This window comes from Manis pentadactyla, chromosome 16 (genome assembly GCF_030020395.1).
Source record: "Manis pentadactyla isolate mManPen7 chromosome 16, mManPen7.hap1, whole genome shotgun sequence".
NCBI lineage: Eukaryota > Metazoa > Chordata > Mammalia > Pholidota > Manidae > Manis > Manis pentadactyla.
This window is the reverse complement of record NC_080034.1, coordinates 32,959,449-32,980,033: the sequence shown is the minus strand read 5'-3', so window position 1 is coordinate 32,980,033 and position 20,585 is coordinate 32,959,449. Positions and strand designations below refer to the sequence as shown.

At 48.0% G+C, this 20,585-nt stretch overlaps 1 protein-coding gene and 1 long non-coding RNA gene across 10 annotated transcripts in view; both read right to left on the bottom strand.

Moving 5' to 3' along the window:
* MOCS1 (molybdenum cofactor synthesis 1) overlaps positions 1–13,701 on the bottom strand; it is a 58,157-nt gene extending 44,456 nt beyond the window's left edge. For 2 of the 9 annotated variants that reach the window (XM_036907157.2, XM_036907158.2), the window contains exons 1-3: positions 13,508–13,699; positions 6,536–6,665; positions 4,948–5,115 (exon numbers count right to left, since the gene is read on the bottom strand). In XM_036907157.2, the coding sequence (XP_036763052.2) occupies positions 4,948–5,115; positions 6,536–6,665; positions 13,508–13,609 (400 nt within the window). In that variant the 5' untranslated portion in view covers positions 13,610–13,699. Of the gene's footprint in view, positions 1–4,947; positions 5,116–6,535; positions 6,666–12,374; positions 12,456–13,059; positions 13,156–13,507 lie in introns of all 9 variants that reach the window. The other 7 variants (XM_036907160.2, XM_036907166.2, XM_036907163.2 and 4 more) reach the window with 6 other exon arrangements.
* A 387-nt stretch (positions 13,702–14,088) lies between these two features.
* On the bottom strand, positions 14,089–20,151 carry LOC130681328 (uncharacterized). The gene is made up of 3 exons (XR_008994395.1): positions 20,016–20,151; positions 17,634–17,833; positions 14,089–14,349 (listed from the first exon to the last, which is right to left on the bottom strand). It is a non-coding gene; the product is annotated as an uncharacterized LOC130681328 (long non-coding RNA).
* Between the last annotated feature and the right edge of the window lie 434 nt (positions 20,152–20,585).

Here is a 20,585-nt window from a genome sequence, read left to right as displayed (position 1 = left end):
TGTATGATTCCCCTTATATGAGGTTCTTCAAGTAGCCAAAATCAAAAGGCAGAAAGCATAATGGTGGCTCAGGGGTTGGAGGATAGGGGAAAATGGGGAGTTATTGGTTAGTAGGTATAGGCTTTCGAATTTACAAGATGAAACATGTTATGGAGGTGGATGGTGGTAATGGCTGCACAACATTAAAAATGGTTAAGATGGTAAATTTGATACTATGTGTATTTTAAAACAATTTTTAAAAATCCCAACAGAATTTTCCACGGAATTTGGTAACTTGATTCTAAACTTTAATGGACAAAGCTTAGTATAGCTAAAGCACTGTTGAAGAAGACTAAGAAGGACTTACCCTACCAGATAAGGGACTTAGTATGAGGCTACCGTAATTAAGACTGTATGATATTGGCATACAGGTGAACAAACTAGGCAAAACAACAGAATAGAGCCCCAAACAGATCGGTGTACACTTGGTAGATTATAGAGGAAGTGGAGACTATTCAAGAAAAAGGAATTCGAGAAAATGGCTATCATTTGGGAAAATATGAAATTGGATTTCTCAAATTCATCTACAGATGAACTAAGGACTTGAACACAAAAAGCAAAACTTTAAATGTTTTAGTGGGAACATAGATAGTTGTTTACCTTGTGTGAGGTGTTTCGTTAACAAAACAGAAAAAACACTACCTGTAAAAGACAAAACTGACAAATTTAAGACCTGCTATCGATCAAAAGAATTGTTACAAAAAATGTGGCTAATTTTTTCAAACTGGGAGAAAACATTTGCAACACATATAAAGAGCTTTTATGAAAGGACAACCAAATAGAAAAATGGGCGAAAGACTTGATGTGGTATCACATTCAAAAAAGAAATGTATATGGCTAATGAGCATGTGAAGAGATGCCTGACCTCATTCTTAAACAGGGAAGTATAAAACAGTATTTTATTTGGTCTTAATTTGTACCTGTTTACCAATAATCCAGAATAATACTGAGTGTTGGGGGGATGTTGTTCAGAAGGATCTCATGTTCTGCTGGTGAGAGTGTAAACTGGTACAACCACTTTAAAGATAATGCCAAATTGCTTTCTGTAGTTAAACATTCACGTATTCTATAATGCAGCAACTCCACTTCCCAGGAAACTGTATACGAGAACACTTGAGTGAGAACAAAGATGTGTAAAGCAGCACTGTTTATAATATCAAAAAACTGGAAGCAGCCTGGATGCACATAACAGGATAAAGTGTGGTACATTCACCCAATGGAATAGGTCACAGAGAAAAGGAACTGCAACTTAAGATGACATGTATGAATTTCAGTTGTGTCAAAAAAGTAAGCCCTGAAAGACCACACTCGGCATGATGCTTACAGAGTTCAAACACAACATTTCATTTTTAAAAAGCAGGGTTTCCTTCTGGGTGTGGAGGTACAAGGGTGCAAAGTCCATATAGATGGTTGAAATTTATCGCCAGTGTTCTGATTCTTGCCCAGAACCTGGTGGGGTGGTGGGTTTCCTTAGGCATTCATAACATTATTAAAACATGTAAATAAATTAGTATGAATAAAGTAAAATAGGCCATGCATGGACCAATGATGAGACTCTCTCATGAACCAAGGAAAATGATTTAATTGATTTCTATGCAACCAGTAACTATAAAAAATAAAACAGAAAACTTCACATCTTTTTAAAAACCCTCAGTGGCTCTCTGTTGGGCTTTAAGCTGTGAGATCTGGATGCTCCCTGTTTCTTCAAAACAGTGGAAGGGAGAGGGAGACAAGGGGAGGGAAAAACAATATAAAAAGGCCTCGGGACTGAGGGATTCTTAAGCAAATCATGGCTCATCTGACAGGGACAAGTCATTCTTCAAGTTAAGTTAGGATCCAACTCCTCCACAGCTATCATAGTATAGTATATTTAATTCCCTATTTTCTAATTTCTTTTGGAAAATCTCAAACTTTTACTATCTGCCATAGCAGCCACTGGCCCTGTGGCTATTTAAATAGCTACAAATTCAACTCCTCCTCACAGCAGTCACATATCAATGCTCAAGGCTACATGTGGCTATTGGCTACTGTATCAGACAACATAGATACAGACGGGTTCCATTCTGTCATCTTGGAAGGTTCTGTTGGGCAGGGCTGCTTTAAACTCAGCTCAGCTGAAAAGAAGGGGTGGAGGAACTTGTTTACACACCAGCTGGGTTGGGGACCTGCCTGAAACTCTAGGGCCTGGGACAGGGGAATCACAAAGATTACAGAGGGCTGAGCCATCTACCGGTGGGGAGTTCTGTGGCCCCAGGCCCCAGGCTGACAGTGCTTCTGCCAGGGACCAAAAGTGATCAGGACAGCAGGGCTCAGAGAAACAAGAACCCTCCCACTCCGCCCCCTGGGTGGGATGCCTCAAAGCTTTCCTCCAGGAGGGTGGGGACCGGTGATGGTGGCACCCCAGCTCTACCTGCTGTTCCCTCCCCTCACCCTTGCCTCCTTCCCCACTAGCACCACCTGCCCTGACCTTCAGGGCAGCTTTACTCTGAAGTAGTACCTCAGGGAAGATCAAAGGAGCTACACTGAGAGATGTAACAGTGTCAGCAAGCACAACACAGAGAAATTCAAGGCTCTGCAGCTGCCAACCGTTCGGGAGCTCGGTTGTGGTGGGGAGGGGAGGGGTTGGTTTTTCCCCCATCAACACCCATTCCCAGGGAGCAGAACAGCCTCTGAAACAGGTCACTGCAGCCAGGCCTTGTCCTAACTAGTACCTGTGCATTGATCAATGCTGGCAACCCCACACTAACAGCCAGGACCAATGATCGTGCACCATCACAGCGGTAAAGGCACTGAGGAAGAAAGCTGCCCAAGTTCGTGGCCAGAGCAGCGGCCATGTGGGAACAGGGCTGCTGACTTGGTCTCATTCTTCCCACTATGCCCTACTGGGTGCTTCTGAGGAGAGCTCTGTGCCCTCCCACCTTGCTCAGTCATCCCTCTGACCAGCAGTGATCCCCACGCCCCCACTCTCCCACCAGCCCTAGTGCAAAGCACAGGGATGGAGTGTGGAGCCCGTGCCAGAGGGCAGATGGAGTAACCTGAACAAGGGGCTGGGCTGGGCAGCCAGCCCAATTCAGCAGGCTCAGCCCTTTCCTGGAACCCTGCCTGCCTTTTAGCTCTGAGGAGCCCCTGGGAACAGTGGGGCAGCTCCCCTAGGGCCATGGGCCCAGCACAGGGACGATGGCAGGATCCCAGGTCAAGTGACCAGTGGGCACTGGAGGGAGCAGGCCACAGGGAAAGAGGGAGGAAAGGGCACGGGGGTCTCTGGGCTGTTTCCTGGGGCTCCCACAGTGCCTGACCCGCTCGCCTTGCTCAGTCCTTGTCAGATGGCTGGGCTGGCGCCACTGTGCCAGTGGGCTGTGGGTCCTCAGTGGAGCCTGTGGCTCATTCACCGCTGTGCTCCCAGGCACACAACGAGGCACTCCAGGGCACATTCACTGGGCCAGTGAATGAGACAGAGGACCGAGGGTTGGGAGATTCCACCCAGAGCAGCTGGCGTGAGGGGTGTGGGTATTGATCCAGCAATCAAGAACATGGAACCTTATTTTCCTCTGATTTCATCATCTACAATTAAATGAGCAAAGGTCTCTCTCTCTCTCTGCCTGATCTGGGGATTTAGAAGCAGTGCATGGCAGGGGGCCCTAAAGGGCACCCCTTACAGAGTACTGGCCATGTGCTGGGCATGCATTTCCTTCTCATTTCCTCTCAGATTGACCCTATAAGGTAGGTACTATCTCTGCCCAGAGGCTTAGAATGGACTTTAAAAGTTGCCAAAAGGTTCACTGCTAGTAAGAGATGCAGCTGAGATTCACATACAGGTATGCAGTGCTTCAGAGATGGCAGTGTGGACCCTCTTCATCTAACAAATATCAGTGAGCACCGACTATGTGTCACATGAGTTCTAGGTGCTGGGAGCATGGCTGTGAACAAAACCTGCCACAACTCCCTGAGAGCTTTCATGCTAGTTAATGGATGAGACAGACAATAACAAAGAAAAATATAAACATACAATCATATAACATACTGTCTAGATGAGACAAATTCTATGAAAAATAAAGCAGCATAAGGGGATAGGTAGGAGTTAGCACACGTTCTCTGCAAAAGGCCAAATGGAAAATGTGTTTGGCTTTGCTGCCCAATATGGGCTTTGTTGCAACTATTCAACTCTGCAGAAGCAGCCATGGCAAACATGTAAATGAGTGGACATGGCTATGCTCCAATAAAACTTTATTAATGGACAGTGAATTTAGGATTTCATTGTCATTGTCACGTGTCACAAATTATTATTGTTTCGATTTTTTCCTAACCATTGAGAAGTATAATAAACCATTCTTAGCTTGTAGGCCATATGGAAACAGGTGGTGGCCCAGATTAGGCAATGTGAAGTGAGCTACAGCTTGCCAACTCCTAGAGCAGAAAGTGGCTGCGGTGTCTATGTGAGGATATACTTTAGCCAGAGTGGTGAAGGACGCCTCCCCAAGGAAAGGACTTTGCGCAGAGTCAAGCAGGAGGCAAGCAGTGACCCTGTGCTTCTCTCCCACCCCCCAAAAAATGGAAGTGCAAGTGCAAAGGCCTGGCAGTGTGAATGGAGAGAGGGAGGGAAACAGAGGGGCAGAAAGAGGTCTAGGTCCGCAGGAGCCAGGGCACATGGGACCACAAACCCGGTGAGGACTCCAGTCAAATGTGAGGGCAAGCCACTGGGCTCTGCCACTTACTAGCTTTATGACCTTGGGTAAGTGAATGAACTTCTCTGTGTCTCATTTCTTAACAAAATGGGAATAATAATGGTAGCCATCTCAGAGGGTGGCAGGACTAAGTGAGCACCATGCTCTATTAATATTAATATTAATACTGAAGTCCAGCTACTGGGGCAGGAGCCAGGAAAAGTAGTGACAGTTCTGTCTGACTCACCCACGATGTCTACCACATCTGGCCGGATGAGGGGCTCTCCACCTGTAAGCCGGATCTTGTCTATACCTTCTTTCACAAAGAGCCGTGCAAGGGTCAGGATCTCCTCTGTGGTCAGCAGGTCAGCCTTGGGAGTCAGGGGGACCCCCTCTTCGGGCATGCAGTATTGACCTGAGGGGAAGGGAGGGACCGTGGGGGGAGGAAATGACTACAGCTGTCAGGCCTGAGTCTCGGGTCCCCAACTCCCCCAATGGCCCGACATTTGTCCTGGCCCCAATCCGGCCGGTGAGGGGAGACCTCACAGAACTTGAGATGGAACAAACCCTAGGCCAGGTTCTCCTGGGCCTCACCTTTCTTATCCATAAAAAGTTAACACCTCCTGCCCCATGTGCCTTGCTGTCCCTAAGTGGGGAGGCCACGGGCACGGGGTAAAGGTGACGCACCAGGCTGAGAGCAAGCCTAGCTTGAGGTAGGGGGATGCCAACATGCTGATTCCCTCGGCATGATGGGCAGCTGGGCACAGGTTGCCTGGAAGGCCAGGGCCCTGGGCCCATTCCTTCTGGCATTGTTCACCCTCTTTCATTTCGTCTGTTTGGCAAACAGTCACCACTCTGTGTGTGTGTCATGAAGCGAGAGGCTGAAAGCCCTCTTGGGCCTGGCACAAACTGCTCTCCTGGGCAGCTACAAGTGTTTTTATACCCAGGTTATCACCAGTCCCCATTTACAGGTTGGAAAACTGAGGTGCTACTTGTTCAGGGTGAGGAGGCAGAATGGGGTAAATGAGGTGGGCCTGGTGGGGGCGAGCTGCCCCCACATCAGTCCCTGTGGTACAGGTTTATCAAGGACTGGGTCAAGATCTGTTAAAGGATCACTTAGCCAAATTAGGAAGGGTCTTGACTTGATCTTTTAAGATAAAATGTTAGACTGAAGAATATCAGAACATCAGTCCTACATGTAGTGAGTAGTGTTTGGTAAAGCATTTACTATAACACATGTATTTATTAGGCCATGAAGTAAACACATTTCTTATTGTGAGCTACGGTGGAAGGCAGGAGGGAGGGAGGGGTAGAGGGAGGGAAGGGAGCGCCTCCAGCAGTGGATATGGCCCTAGAGGGCTCCTAGGGGGTTATGGAGTGAGTACTCTGTGTATCAGCCTGGCCCTATCCCTCTGCCTTGAGACTGGGGTGTCTCTACAGCTGGCAGTGTTGGCCGGGGGTGCGGCTGTGCATCTCACATGTTTACAGTCCAGCACCCCCATGCCCACCGCTGGCCATCTCCTGAACTTTGGGAACTGCAGGGAACCGGAGGAAGGCAGAGCCCTGGAGAATGAGATCCAGGTCCAATCTTAATCCTAAACCCAACAGCAAACTGTTCTCAAACCTCATCCTAGGTAGAAAGCAGCTGCCAGGATCATAAAACTCAACCTTGACCCCTATACTGCGCTTAGCCCCACCTGGCAAGCAAGGAAGAGTGGGTGAAGTTAGAAAGGGGAACTGGGAGGATTGAGAAGGACTCCTGAATGTGGTAAGATTTCGGAAGCTGTTTCAGCAGAGGGACAGGAGCCCAGAGAGGGCCCCGGAAGGCGACTTACATCTGAGGTTGCACCTCTCGGTGAGGGACATGCGCAGGTAGCTGTGTTGCCTGCCGAAGCTGTCGGTGAGGAAGGCAGAGAAGGGGGCTGCATGCTCCCTCAGGAACTGCCTCCGGCCCTGGGACAGCTCCTGCAACGACAGTGGGACACGTGGGCCTCTGTGCGCAGGCTGAAGGATGAGGCGCGGGGAGCCCACCTGGGGACACATGCCCCTCCCCTCAACCGCCCTCCCTCATCTCCGACATCTGTACAGCACTTCTGACCTTCCGGCCCATGTGAGCTCTATGGTCTGGGGTGACCTGGAATTCTCCTTCTCACTCACAGATTAAGCAACAGCCTGAAGGGAAGGACCTGCCCCGAAGGACCCAACACTGGGTCCTGGGGCACAGATCTCTGTAGGGATACAGCTGCCTGCCGGTTTGGCAGCAAGACACAGGGAAGGGCATTACTCCCAACCATGTCCCCCACTTCTCCCACTGTCACGATCCTGCTGCCTACTCTCTCCCTCAAGGGAAGCCTGTTCAGGACCAAACAACTCCAACCTCATGGACAGGTACACTGGGAGAGAATGTGCCACTCGGCACCTGGCAGCCATGCCAACTGGCGAGCATATTCAGGAGGGAGGAGGGGGCTGGTACAGAGGGATGGTGGCCTGGGCCACAGCTACTGCACTGCCTCGGACTTGGTGAGCCACTTCTCCAGCCCAGGCTTCCCATTCCTGACCTTACAATGGGAGACAGAGGGAGCTCAAAGCAAAGTCCCTAACTGTGGGGGCCGAGTATCACTCAGGTGGCCTGCCCCATAACTAGCACCCTGCTGGCTGGGCTCCCTGGGGCCTCCCCATTGCCCAGCAGGAGCCAACCAGCCAGGCTAGCAGGAGCAGCTGACTGTTACACCTGGCTAGGGAACGTACACCCACGGGGGAGGGCTCCCCTTATGCAGAAGGCCTTTGGCACAAGGACAGCACAGCCAGGGAGACCTGCAGAAGGGATGAGGCCACCAGCTCCCAGGGCGGGCAGGTGGAGGGGCTGGATGACCACTGCACTAGCCCCGAGCAGAGACAGCTCCAGTCTTTAGCCCTCACCCCCACCCACTGCCAGAAGGAAGGATTAGGCACCCATTGTCGGCACTGAAGGGGAGGAGATTTCTTGAGGCTCCCTACAAGGCCCCAGCTCACCTGGGAGAGGAAGGAGCAGGCAGTTCCGCCCTTTCCCAAGTCTGATCTCTCTGATCCCCTGAATTGAGAGCACAACCTGGAGTCTTGACACATGCTAATGAGATAATTGCTCCATGGAAGGAACATTTACAAAGCATCTTAAAGCTCCCAAAGAATGTCCTCTGCTCAGTTCCCACACCTACACTGTAAAGGATTATTATAACTAAGGCTCAGATGGGGTCCAAGAGGACCCTTGGCAAAACTAGGACCCAAATCCAGGTCTTCTGATTCCAAATTCTAAATTATTCCAATTGGACAAAGCGAGTCCAAGAAGGTACACGGGATGGTACCCAGGGCAGGGAGAAGTCATCTGTTTAGAATCTTTAGAATGAAGAAATCATGACCCTGGCAGTTATTCATGTGGTCTATGGACAGGGCTCTGGGCTGGGACAGGAAGCTCTTGGGTCTGGTGTGACCTGACATACTGGGGAAGTTCCTAACTCTGCGGGGCCAGTTTTCTTCATTGTAAAGAACACAATTATGAGCCAAGGTAAGAGAAGAGGAGGGAGTCAAGAGGCTGGTAGGTAAAGGCCTAAGATTATCATGATCTTGTTACCTAAGACAGTAGAAGGCCTCAGGCCCTCCAGGGTAACTGTCCATCTGCATCCAGGCAGAAGAAACATTTGCTTCAGTGACGTCTTGAAGCTGCATGTTAGACCCCTCTGGGGAATGTAGAAAAAAATTCCACTGGAGAGCAATGGAATTTGAATCTCTGAATGCTTGCGTTTTTAATCTCTCCAGGTGCCTCTAATGCGCAGCCCAGGTCAAGGGCCATTGACTGACTCGGGAGGTAGGAGGGATGTGAGGGGGAGTGTGTGGGGGAGCTTCTGTGATTTTCCTGGGTCCATAAAACTGACCTCACTCTGCACACTCCAAGACCAGCTTCCCATGTCCTCTGAGCTCTGCTCACAGTCACAAGACAAGTAAGCAGCAGTCACTTTTCTGAAATGCAAAGCAATACCTCCCTCCCTACTCACTCCACTGCCTTTCCACCACTTAGCCTTGCCGGTGGGGCAGGGGACATTACAAAGTCAAGAGTCTCACTGGCCACCAGAGGCCGGTATATCAGATAACTGAGAATCCAGATTTACGGCAGAGTTGCGCCTTCTTCCCCATCAACAGCTGTTTGCAATTCAGTAATTTGTTGGTCACCCTAAACCCCAATTCTCACTTGCCCAGACGCACCCTGCCCCCTCCCCACCCCGTTCCCCGCCTGACACATACTGGGGGCGGGAGTGGCTGGGGAAGGGAAGAGCCAAAATAAATCCAGGGGTAAGTCCAGGAGCAGTGAGTGGACCATGGAGTATGACTCAGCAGAAACAGGAGAGCAAACAGGGCGATGGCGCAAAGGGAATGCAATTAGGCACGCTGTTCTGGCCCTGGGAGGGCCAGGCCAGATTTCACTTTTGAGACCTGGAGTGACCTTATCGAGATTCATTCAGACTCTGTACTGCCAGTATCTGGCATGGCCACACACCCGCCCCCAACACACACTCTCAGGCTTGCAAACTCGTCTCTTGGATATTAGTAAGCCTTATCCCAGCCTCTTCTCTCCTCCAACATTGTATGTCCTACTTTCAGTCTTCCAGTTTTTTCCCCTTTTCCTTAAACTCCCTGGAGGAAAAAATATCAGCCCAGTCAAAGGAGCCCAGGGCACAGAGGGAACTACCAGGCAGGGTAGACAGCGAAGGACTGGGATCTGTCAGGAATAGCAGACCACCCTGAGCTGCTCCCATTCCCGGGACCCCAGCCTGGACAGGACTGTCTCCCCCTGGCCTGACTCGGTATCCTGATGTCTACGTAGTATGCAGTAGCATGAGTCAAGTCACTGTGTCCGTGAACAAACAGGCTAGTCCCTAATCCAAAAAGAAAGGCCATGTGTTCAAAACCCAGTTACATTGGGGTTATCATTCATTTCTGGGCTGGTCTCTGTCCAAATGGCTACACTTAATACAGTGGTTCTCCACACTGCTTGTTCATCAAAATCACCCGAAGAGCTTCTATGACACACTGATGCCTAAGGCCCGCTCCAAAGATTCTGACTCAGTTGCTCTGGGTTGGGGCCTTGGCTTTCTCTTCTGTCTTCCCAAGTGTCTCAGCTTTTTACGCTGCAGCCTGGGCTGGGATCCTGGCCCAGGGACACCAAGTCAGGAGCTCTTTTCACCTAGGGGCAGTTACTATAGCTCTTGGCACAGGCTTTGGGCGTAGGTAAACCTGAGTGGCAAGCACGGCCTCAGTAATTACTAGCCATAGAACAAGTCACCTAATTCTTTAAGCCTTAGTTTCCTCATACAAAAATTAGTAATTCTACCTAACTCAACTGGAGGAGTTGCTGGCACATGGTTGGTATTCAATATGATCACTGTTACTTTCTTAAAATTCCTACTTACAGGCACTGGTTCATTTAATATTCTTGGGGGAGCACTCGTTGTATGTACTGCAACTAGTTTTCCCACTCTTGTTAGCTTCCCACGGCCTGCAAGGCTCTGACCTTCCAACCCTACTTTACGACAGAGACAGAGGCCAAGGCTGGGGTTTCAGACCTTCTGTTACATACTACCCAAAGCAGGGCAAGTGGCATCTGAGCTCCCTCAGGACCACGGATACTAGGGCTAGCAAGCAGGCACTAGGCAGATTACCACCACATGCCACTGATTATATCTTGTTCACCCACCCAGTGCAGATTGGGGTGGAGTGGGGTGGTGAAGAGCGAGCAATACAAAGGAGTTCATTTAAGGAGGGATACTGTCTTCAAAGTACCTTCTCCAGTAGTCAGTCCCTAACCCTGGGTGCTTGATTTGAATGATAAAGGCCAGCTCCAAACAGTTCTAGTGCAGACAGAGTAGCAGAGTTAGTTACTCAGGAGAAAAAGAGCACACTCCAAATTTGAGTATCAGTGGCCCCAACTTACCTGCTCTTTGGGATGCTGTACACCAGGGGTGCCAAATTAATCTCTCTTAAATGAGGGGACCTGGCAAAGTGCCCAGTCCCAAGCCTAGATCTCCCCTCCCCACCAAGAGTGAGGTCTTTACACCTATGGCTCCTGGCACAGACAGTCACACTTCACTGAAGCAAAGGTTTTGAGGAGCTGGGCAGGTTGGAAGTCAAGATAACCCTGAAAAGTCTTTTTCCCTGGGAGTGGCCAGGCCCTGCTGTTCCCTCCTACTGTCCCCACCCAGTTCCTTCCTGCATAACCCCTTCTCTAACATTTCTTCTTTCTGTCCCCCTGAACAGCTGGAGTCACCCTTGTCCCTGTCCCTGTCCCAAGGCAGTAGGCCAGTCCCCTGTTGCCTCCAGCAAAGCCTGAATGGAACCTGAGGGGGGAGGGAAGGATGTAGTGCTTCTGGACTGGGGTAAGCCCTGTGGAGTGGACTGTCTGGGCCACCCCAACCAGAACTGCAGTTAGCTGTGTGTCCCCTACACACCTCCCCAGTCACCCACATGCCACCATCTCCCCTTACCTCCTGAAGAAGCTGCCCATCTGTGGGCTGAGGCCAAGGCCCTTTTCCCACTGTCCTCACAGACACATCCCATTCCACACCTTACATCTCTCTCACACCCACATCCTGACACACAAATGTAGCACCCAGTGGCTTTTCCCTGTCTCTCCAAGCACCTCCCACCCCAAACTAGAAGGCCAGGGCTCTGTGGTGAGTGTATGGAAAGGTACCCTGCAGGAAGGGAAGGGAGGATGGGGTTTCAGATACCCCCACCCCTTCTCCTGCCAACTAGCAAGCTCTGTGGATATGCTGCACACCCTCTCTCCTGACTTGTCTTATCTCTAAGAGTCTCTTAGGGACACTATGTGCCCTCCCCCACTGCAGAAAGATGGGCTGGTCCAACCATCTGGTTTTAAAGGCATGAAGAGAGGAGAAGTGACAGCCCCAGGAGTCAGGTGAAACTTGGGGCTCCCTGTCCAGTGCTGTCTACTATTCCATGAGCCTCCCCACTAGTTGGGTTTCAAACAGCCAAAAATATCTGCTGATGTCACTGCCAGCAGCGCGCCATCTTAGGCACTGCAGGGAAATAACCTAGGAAGGTGGGGGAGTGCCCAGCACTCAAAGAACCACCTGTCTGCTGAGGATAGCCCTCATAGGGAATGCCCAGACTAGGAAGTCTGTGATCAAAGAGTAGACAGAATGACTCTACTGTGTGTCCTGTGGGAGGGGACTAATGGGACACAGCATGTGCCAGTGCTGGCATGGATAATCAAAACATATACATGACACAGCACTTATGTGTGCCAGGCTTTGTTCTAAGCACATATCTCAACTCTTTCAATCCCAATAACCACCCTATAAAGTAGATGCTATCACTCCCATTTTACAGATGAGAAGACTGAGGCACCAAGAGGCAAAGGGACTTGCTGATGTCCACACATCCAGTAGATGGTAGGGCTGGGATTCAAATCCAGGCATTTTTGCTTCAGAATCTCTGTTCTTTCTTGCTAATCACACTCCCCTCAGGGTGTCAAGGAAAGGGTAGGAGCTGTTCTCCTACTCCCCCTAGAGAAGATGCAGGAGCACTGGAGTTTGAGTCCTGCTGCCTTACTTTACAGCTCTGTGACTCCAGGGAAGTGAACATTGATGAGACCCTCGCCTGAAAATACCAACTCCACTTAACCACATTCGGTTTGCTGTAGGGACTAGAGAGACCACGTAGACGTCACTTAGCACGGTTCTCTCTTGAAAGGCCAGGAATAAACTAGGGGCAGGAAGGAAAAGAAACTTCCTTGTTTCCTGGGTTCTTTAAAAGATCTCTTTGGCGGATCTTTGCTTTCCTATTTTCTCCTCAAATGAAGTTCAGAGTTCGAGGGTACTGAAAAACTTCCCCACTTGGCAGCAATAGTGCCTGTGGATCTGAGGGGATCAGATTTGGGGAAATCATAGGCCAAGGCCCTCCCCCTCATTGAGCAATAGGGGAGGTAGGTGGGGGGAGGGCACATGATCTGATGAATTACAGGAGATGATGTGTTGTGCTCAGAAACGGGAAAAGAATGACCAGATCAGTCTAGAAAAGAGGGTTCACCAAATAGAAATACTTCTTCCCAAATGATTCCCTGGCCACATGGTCAAAAGAACAACAAACTTCACATAGACATGAGTCACTCTGAGGGGTGCTCTCAAGGCCTGAGGTGGCATATCCCAAGCCTCGTGCCACAGATAAGGGATTCCTAACCAGAAGAGCCCGGGTCCTGATCCTTCTGCTCTAGAATGAGGCTGACCTCTCCTTAGGGGAATGGAGAGAACATCGAACAGTGACAGGCAGGTCATTCTGGTGAAAAACCCTGTGACTGCAGAAGGGACACCTGACTATTGGTGGCACCAAGGTGGCATTTTTAGTCCGTGTCACGCTGTGAAGCAGGGTGTCACAAGAACACCTGGTCACACACAGAAAGCGTCCCCTGGGGGATAAGGAGGAAAGTGTTTAGGTTAGAGGCAGGCTGCGAGGCACACGGGTGACATCTCATTGGACCCAGAGGCCGCCTGCTCGCCCGCCGGTGGTCGTCACTTGGGCCTGGAAGGGGTTGCTTGGCTGCCTGGGCTGGGAGGTGTTCAAGCAAAACCGCAAGGAGCCTCCCCCCCCCGCGCTGGGGTGCCGGGTGAGACTGGGCAGTCTAGAGCGCATCGTTCCACTCCGCTCCCCGTCCCCAGCTGAGAGCCTGGGGACCCTCCCAGAGGCGCCGCAGCCAGGCCGGGGGCTTCCCGGGGTCTGGGGCAGCTCGCCAATCTCCCCGTCCCCAGGTGCAGGCTCACCTCCCCCGGGCGGTGCTGCGCCACCGGAGCCCCCGAGCTGCAGCTCCGGACGCTGGGCCTCAGGGCCCGCCGCAGCATACGGGACACCGGCCGAGCCGCCATGAAGCGTGTCGGCCGGCGGAGATGACACGGGGTAGCCGGCTTCGGGAGCACACAGGCCCGGAACTCGCCTCCCAGGTCGCCGCGGCAGGGGCGGGGCAGGGGCAGGGCCCGAGCGGCCAATCGGGGAGGGCGCCGCGCAGCCTTCTGGGAGTTGTAGTTGCGCCCTCTGAAGCTTTCCAGTGGGTTACAGTTCTAGTCCCTGGAAAGCGCAAGTTCAAACTGTCCAGGTCTTTCCCTACACGCTCCTCTGGCTTCTCTGGTCCCAGACTTAGGTCGTGATGTGACCGGCACAAAGTGATGTGGACGGGGCAGGACTAGGGCCAGGTGAGTGAAACACTGTCTTGGGTGCCAAAAAGTAGGTTGTCAAGATTATTCTCTAAAATATTATACCAAAATGATTTTAGGCAATGGTCCTGTAACATCTGTGTTGACAGTAATTACACTAGTTGGGGTGAGCATTTACTAATGTAGATAAACTGTCAAATCACTATGCAGTATACCTGAAACCAATATAATATTATATATCAACTACACCAGTGAATGTCAGAATCAGTACAAGAAAAAAATCCATGATGAACAGAATATCCACATTTTATATATAAAAAAGATCCAACCCTGGACGTTTATGATTCATTCCATTCCTTTGAAGGTACTGTAGGTCTTGGTTGTAGAATAAACAGCTCCCTCTTTCAAGATACATTTCTCCAGCTGTGCCCAAAAGGACATTAACAATTTGGCCTCTGTTTCAAAAAAGGAGTATATGGAAAGAGGTCATAGAATGAATGCTTTGTAGACACCAAACACCATGCTAGGCATTATTTAATACTCAGTGATAATCCTGCAATTAATAGAATGTCCATTTTGCAACTGAGGAAAATGAGGCTTAGAGAGGTTAGGTAATTTTCCCAAAGCCATAGTTGATAGGTGGCAAAACTGTGGTTTAAACTCATGACAATTTGATTCCTAAAGTCGAGATTCAGTATGTATCAGGAATGGGGGAAGGGGTCTCTTTCTCTCAAAAACAAAAAGCTATAGTTCTCTAAGATTTCGGATGGTAGTGCACACTCAATAATGAACCTATGTACTAAGAATCATTATACTCGAACCAGTCTATCTTTGTATGCAAAACTCTATTGTCATGGGATTGCAAGAATCAAGCATTGACTGGAACATACCAGCTGCTGAGCATGTATTAGGAAATTGAGACACAGTTCCTGGTCTTGAAGAGCTGACAGACTTGTAGGCAAGGATAATGACTATAAGTGATTCATACAAATGCAGTGAGACTCAGAAAAGCTGAAATAATCTTTGCCTTACACTCAAGATGAGTTTCTTATGTTGCTATTCAAAGTTCAGACACTACACTGCAGAGGGTAAAAAGCCTTGTCTAGGTATCTTTGAAATGGTGGGACAGGACTAACAGAAGTCTATTTGCAGAGGGCCTGAGGACCTACTGAGGGTTGTTCAATCTCTGTCCACTGCTAAGTTTGATGTCTGGTGCCCTTCTCATCCCCATGCCCAGTTCCCATGACAAGTCCATTTTTTTTGTGCAGGTGTGAGACCTTAAGAGCTCCCAGGAGAGGACTCATCCTAGGGAAGAAACTATGTGACATAATGTACCTGATCCAGTAGAGAGTCCTTAGAATTTGGAGGAAGCAGAGATTGAGATGGCTTTCATCACTTGCTTAAAGAAGCCCATGACACAAGAAAAATAAAAGTGGTCTAGAAATCACCCTTTTATGATACTTTCCTGCTGGCCCTATTTTAAGCCACTGGGGCTATGCATTCTCCCCTCTCTTTCATTTGAGAGTCTTAACATAAGTTCTCCCCTCTTCAAGGTAAGCAGCAGCCATTATTGCCAACCCTTGTATATAACATCATGTGAGTTGCTGCACCATTCTAGTTCATCTTCCCAAATATAACTTGGTTTAAGTCCCAGTGGCAGATTGTATTTTTGAAAGATGGCTGCAACAATGTCTCCTGTCTCACGTGTTCTTTTAAGCAGTGCTGCCCAAAAGAACCTTCAGCAATGATGGAAATATTCTAAGCCTCATGTGGCTATTGAGCACTTGAAATGTGGCTAGAATGACTGAGGAACTGAATTTTTTATTTTATTAAATTTTAATTAATTTAAGTGCAACAGCCATGTGTGGCTAATGGCTACTATATTACTCAGTGTTCTAGAACCTTACTTTCCCCATCAGGAGATAGAATTAAGTCTCCTCTGCTTGCATTTGGGCAGATTTGTAATTGTTTTTAACCAATAGAATATGGCAGAAGTGATGCTGCATGACTTCTGAGGCTAGGTTTGAAAAATATGACAGTTTTCACTTCATAATTTATTTCTAGTGATCTGATTTCTGGCTGGCTCAAAGATATTTCTTTCTTTATCCCCCAATTCATCCTCTCTCCACCTGTCTTCCCTCCACCAACTCCCAGAAGATATCCAGGACAACACTTGGAAGTAACCAAGATATCCTTCAGGATGTGAATAGATGATAAAACTGTTCTACATCTAGGCGATGCAATATTATTTTAGCACTAAAAAAATGAGGTATGGAGCCATATGAAAGGACATTGAAGAAACTTATATGCATATTACTAAGTGAGAGAAGCCAATCTGAAAAAGCTACATACTAAATGATTCCAGCGACATGACATTCTGGAGAAGGCAAAAGTGTGGAGACAGTAAAAAGACCAGCGGTTGCCAGGGCTTATTGGGGAGGGTTAAATAGATGGAGCACAGAGGATTTTTAGGGCAGTGAAACTGCTCTGCATGGTGTTACAGTGGTAGATACTTGTCATCACACATTTGTCCACACCCATAGAATGGACAACACCAAGAGTGCACCCTAGTGTAAACTGTGGACTCTGGGCCATGGCGATGTGTCCCTGTAAGTTCATTATTTGTAACAAATGTGTCATTCTGGTGGGGGATGCTGATAATGGAGGTGGCTATGCACATGTGGGGCAGGAAGTATATGGGAAGAATATACTTTTCAGTTTTAGGTTCACATAAAATTTTCTAAAAAAAATTAAGTATTAAAAAAAAATCCAAGAAGAGATTTCTGGCTATATGCCCATTGTCTGTCTCTGTCTCTCTGTCTCTGCCTGCCTGCCTCTCAGTTTCTTAACATGTAGGGGCCTCAAGTATCCAGCTCTCTACACTCTTTCAAATCCCTCCTCTTTTCCATCAGAAGCTGTGGACTCTGCAAATTTAGGTATTTTAATTAAGCAATGAAATATGATGCTTTAGAACATAACATGTTCAACACTTCCTACAATTTCTCCTTTTTTGGACCTTGTTTAGGATATTCTCCATTTGCCTCTGCAGACCTGCTCTCTGACCCTTGCCTCCCACTGAGGACTAGGGGGCTGACCTCTACCAACTGCTTTGATGGCATCACCCAGGCACCCTTGTCTCAGGATCTGGCCAGCAGAAGCATAGGCAGGAGGTCAGGGAGCAGAAGGAGAAGAAGGTCAGAGTGTTATTCCCCTGCTCCTTGCCTGTTTTGCTGTGCTCTGGCAATGACTGTGCTCTTCTTTAATTAGAGCTGGTGTCATATGGCCGCTCTGCCATGAGTTTGACTCCCACCAGGTCTGGGAACACCATGTCCAGTGTGTGTCTCTTCAGGTGGGGTGGGGCTGGCTTTCCTCTGTTGATGGTCAAGATGCCTCAACCTCCCTGTTGGCCACTTTAACCCTGTCCACACCTCAAAAATGGTCCCTTCAGTAAAATATCCCTTCACAAATCCCAGCTAAGCATGCCATCTGTTTCTTGCTGGTTCCATGACTGACAAAGGATTTGAGAATGTCTCTCTTCCATAATACCCAAACACCCTTGTTAATAGTGGCAATTACAGCAGAGTGACATAGTCCATTTACTTATATGCCTTCTGCACTGTTAGCCCTTTGGGGACTGGTGACAAACCTAAATGATCTGTAATTATACCACCTAATTTACCCTGGTGTTTAATGCTTAGTAAACTCCCAATCGATATACATTAAATGGTACATTCCATACCTTTGATTGCTTCTCCAGTGACATAGCTGTATCATTCAGAATGGGCCAGAGTGTGCTGTTATAAAAAACAACCCCAACATCTCAATGGCTGAAAATTGTAAATGTTTGTTTCTCATTGTGCTACACGTCCAGCAAGGGTCCACTGGAGATTGTTGCCCATTGACATTCTTCTCATCCTGGATCCCAGACCAACCTGGAAGCTAATATTCACATAGAATATTTGTGATTACCAAGAGGGAAAGAGTATAGCAAAGAGACAACCGACTTAGAGCTTCTTCCTGAAAATGCCACACACTGCTCTACTCCAAACAAGTCATGAGGTCACATCTAATTTCAAAGGGAAGAGAAGCTTAGTCCTCCTGCAGAAAGTGGAAGCAGATATTGGTGAACAGTAAAAATATCATCACAGGAAGAAAATGCCCCTTGTGCTAATGCAGGATTTTTCATTCCCCTGGACAGCTTTGCCTTTATTCATCCCTGGCCCTTTCACTGCGTTCTGAAACCAGCCATGTGTCTGGTTAGTGTCTGCACGTGTCAGTCACAGTTCCAGAGCCGGAAATGCTGACTCCAGCACTCCCTTCTTTAGAGTTTGCCATAAGCAAAATTAAGAGGAAGAGGGTTTGTAATGAAGAGAGTTTGTAATGCCTCTTTAATTCACCAGTTGTCAAAGTGTTGGTTTCTGAGATAAAGTATTTAAATACTACTACTCAGGTGTTATCTGCCTTTTCCACTCTCCTGCTTCTGTGGCTGTCCAGAGCAACTGTTCACAGACTAGCTGACAATGGTTTCACAATGGATTGAATACAAAAGTATATGTGAGAATCCACCAGCCTCTACTAAGCCTGACATTAAAGAGATTTGCAGCAATGTGACACGATGACACTTTTCTATTTTTTGAAATACAGATTTAATAGAAGTGTTAACGTGTAGGTATTTTGACTTAGCTGTTATTAAATGAGTTAAATATTTTAAAGTTTTCTCTGTTTTAATTTCTAATATGGTAAATATAAATTCAATAAATTGATATACTAAAGAGATACTAAATAGATACAACACACATAAGCAAAAGTTCTTTGGAGTCTTGATACTTTAAGAGTATAAAGCATTCCTCACAAAAAGTTTGAGAATTGCTGTGTTAACACATGGTGCCTGCCTCCAGGACAGCTCACTCACATGATGTTGGCAAGAGGCGTCGGTTTCTCACTGGCTGTCAGCAGGAGATTTCAGTTCTGGTCATGCAGGCCTCTCCAAAAAGCTGCTTACAACATGGCAACTGGCTTCTCCCACAGTGATTCCAGAGAGCAAGTAAGGATGAAGCCACATTGTCTTAATACCTTCAGAAGCCTAACCATTGCTTTTGCCAAATTCCATTTGTTCGGACTTCCTAAATTCAGTCCACATTTAAGAGGAGGGGAGCTAGGCTCCACATTGTGAAGTGAGGAGTATTTGAAAATTTATGGGCTTATTTAAAACCACCAGACACTCAAAAGGTGATTAGGAGGATAAATAGTTCAGGATGGCTCATAATAGGGATGCAGGGCCAGTCTGAAAAAGACCTGGGACTATCTCAGGAGGTTCTCAATGTCCTCCCATGCCCTCCTGTTTTCCCAAGCACCAAGGTTCTCAGGACTCCCTGGTGGCTGGGGCCCTGCTGGGGCCCACCACTCTGGGCACTGCCTGGGCCTTCTCAATCTCCCCCACTCACTATTATACCCACTCAAGCTTCAAATGATTGCAGCCCCTGCAGATATCTTGACTGCAATCTCCTGGGCTACCCAAGCCCCAGAACTGCCCAGCTGGCCACTGCCAGATTCCTGACCCTCAGAAACTATGTGAGATAATGAGCATTTGTTGTATGAAGCCACCACCTCCAGGGTAACTTGTTACACAGCAGTGGACAGTTAATGCAGTATGTGAATTCCTATTGAGGGTTACTGTTTCTTTAAAGATATTGCCTGTCTGCATCACAGGAAAGGGATGCCCTTTGATATCTGTATTGATGGAATTATGGGTTGTTTGTTTTTCATTTGCCTCACTCTTATCTGGGATCTTTTCCACCCCTTTGCCCTGCTCTGTGCTCTAAGATTCTATGGATTCCCTTGCCCCCAGGTTTCTGGTTAGTTTCCATCCATGGAAAGCACTGGTAGGGAAGCAGAGGGCAAGGTGAGAAAAGGTCTGGGTAGCTAACCCTCTGACTGTGCTTTCCTTCCCACCAGGCCTAGGGAGGCAAGAGATATCATACGTGACTTAATTTTATTTAAGTCATACCTGCAGAGTTGGAGTTTACTGTGTTAAGTGCCCTGCATTTAGAAAAAAAGCAACTCACTCTGGGTGAACTAGAAAATAGCCTCTAATTCCCGTAAGACAATCAAATCTACTTACTCAGCCTGGTTCCTCTGCAAGCAAAATCAAGTTTGATTGACCATCTGGGTTAGATATGATTAACTTGAGCTGGAGTAATTTTCAGGGTGGAGATATGAAACAAGGAATATCAAAGGCTGACATTTCTGGAAATACCTCCAAAACTCTTCTTACTTGTTTGAGAACTGGCTGGCTGAGAATACTATATGACATGTTCCCCTTCTGGAGCAGTCAGGGAGGGGTAAGTCTCTGTGAACAGGGCAGGTGGTGAATCAGAGCCCTGGCTTGGCAGCGGGCAGACCTGATTAGTCCTCACTTGCCATAAGATCATTGCCTAGCCTTGGGCAAGTGACTTCTCTGGTTTCCTCATATATCAAAGGGAAATTTGCCTGTCTTATCTACTTCACAGATGGTGGGTGTGAAATCAGTGAAACAGGATTTTGCTGTATTAATAAAATAAAAGATGAGATTAAGTAACTAGCCTGAGAACACAAAGCTCGTAACTGGCGAACCTAGAATTTGAGTACAGAAAATCTGGCTCTAGAATCCATGCTCTTAAACACTATATCTGTTGGTGCCCCTGCCCCTGAC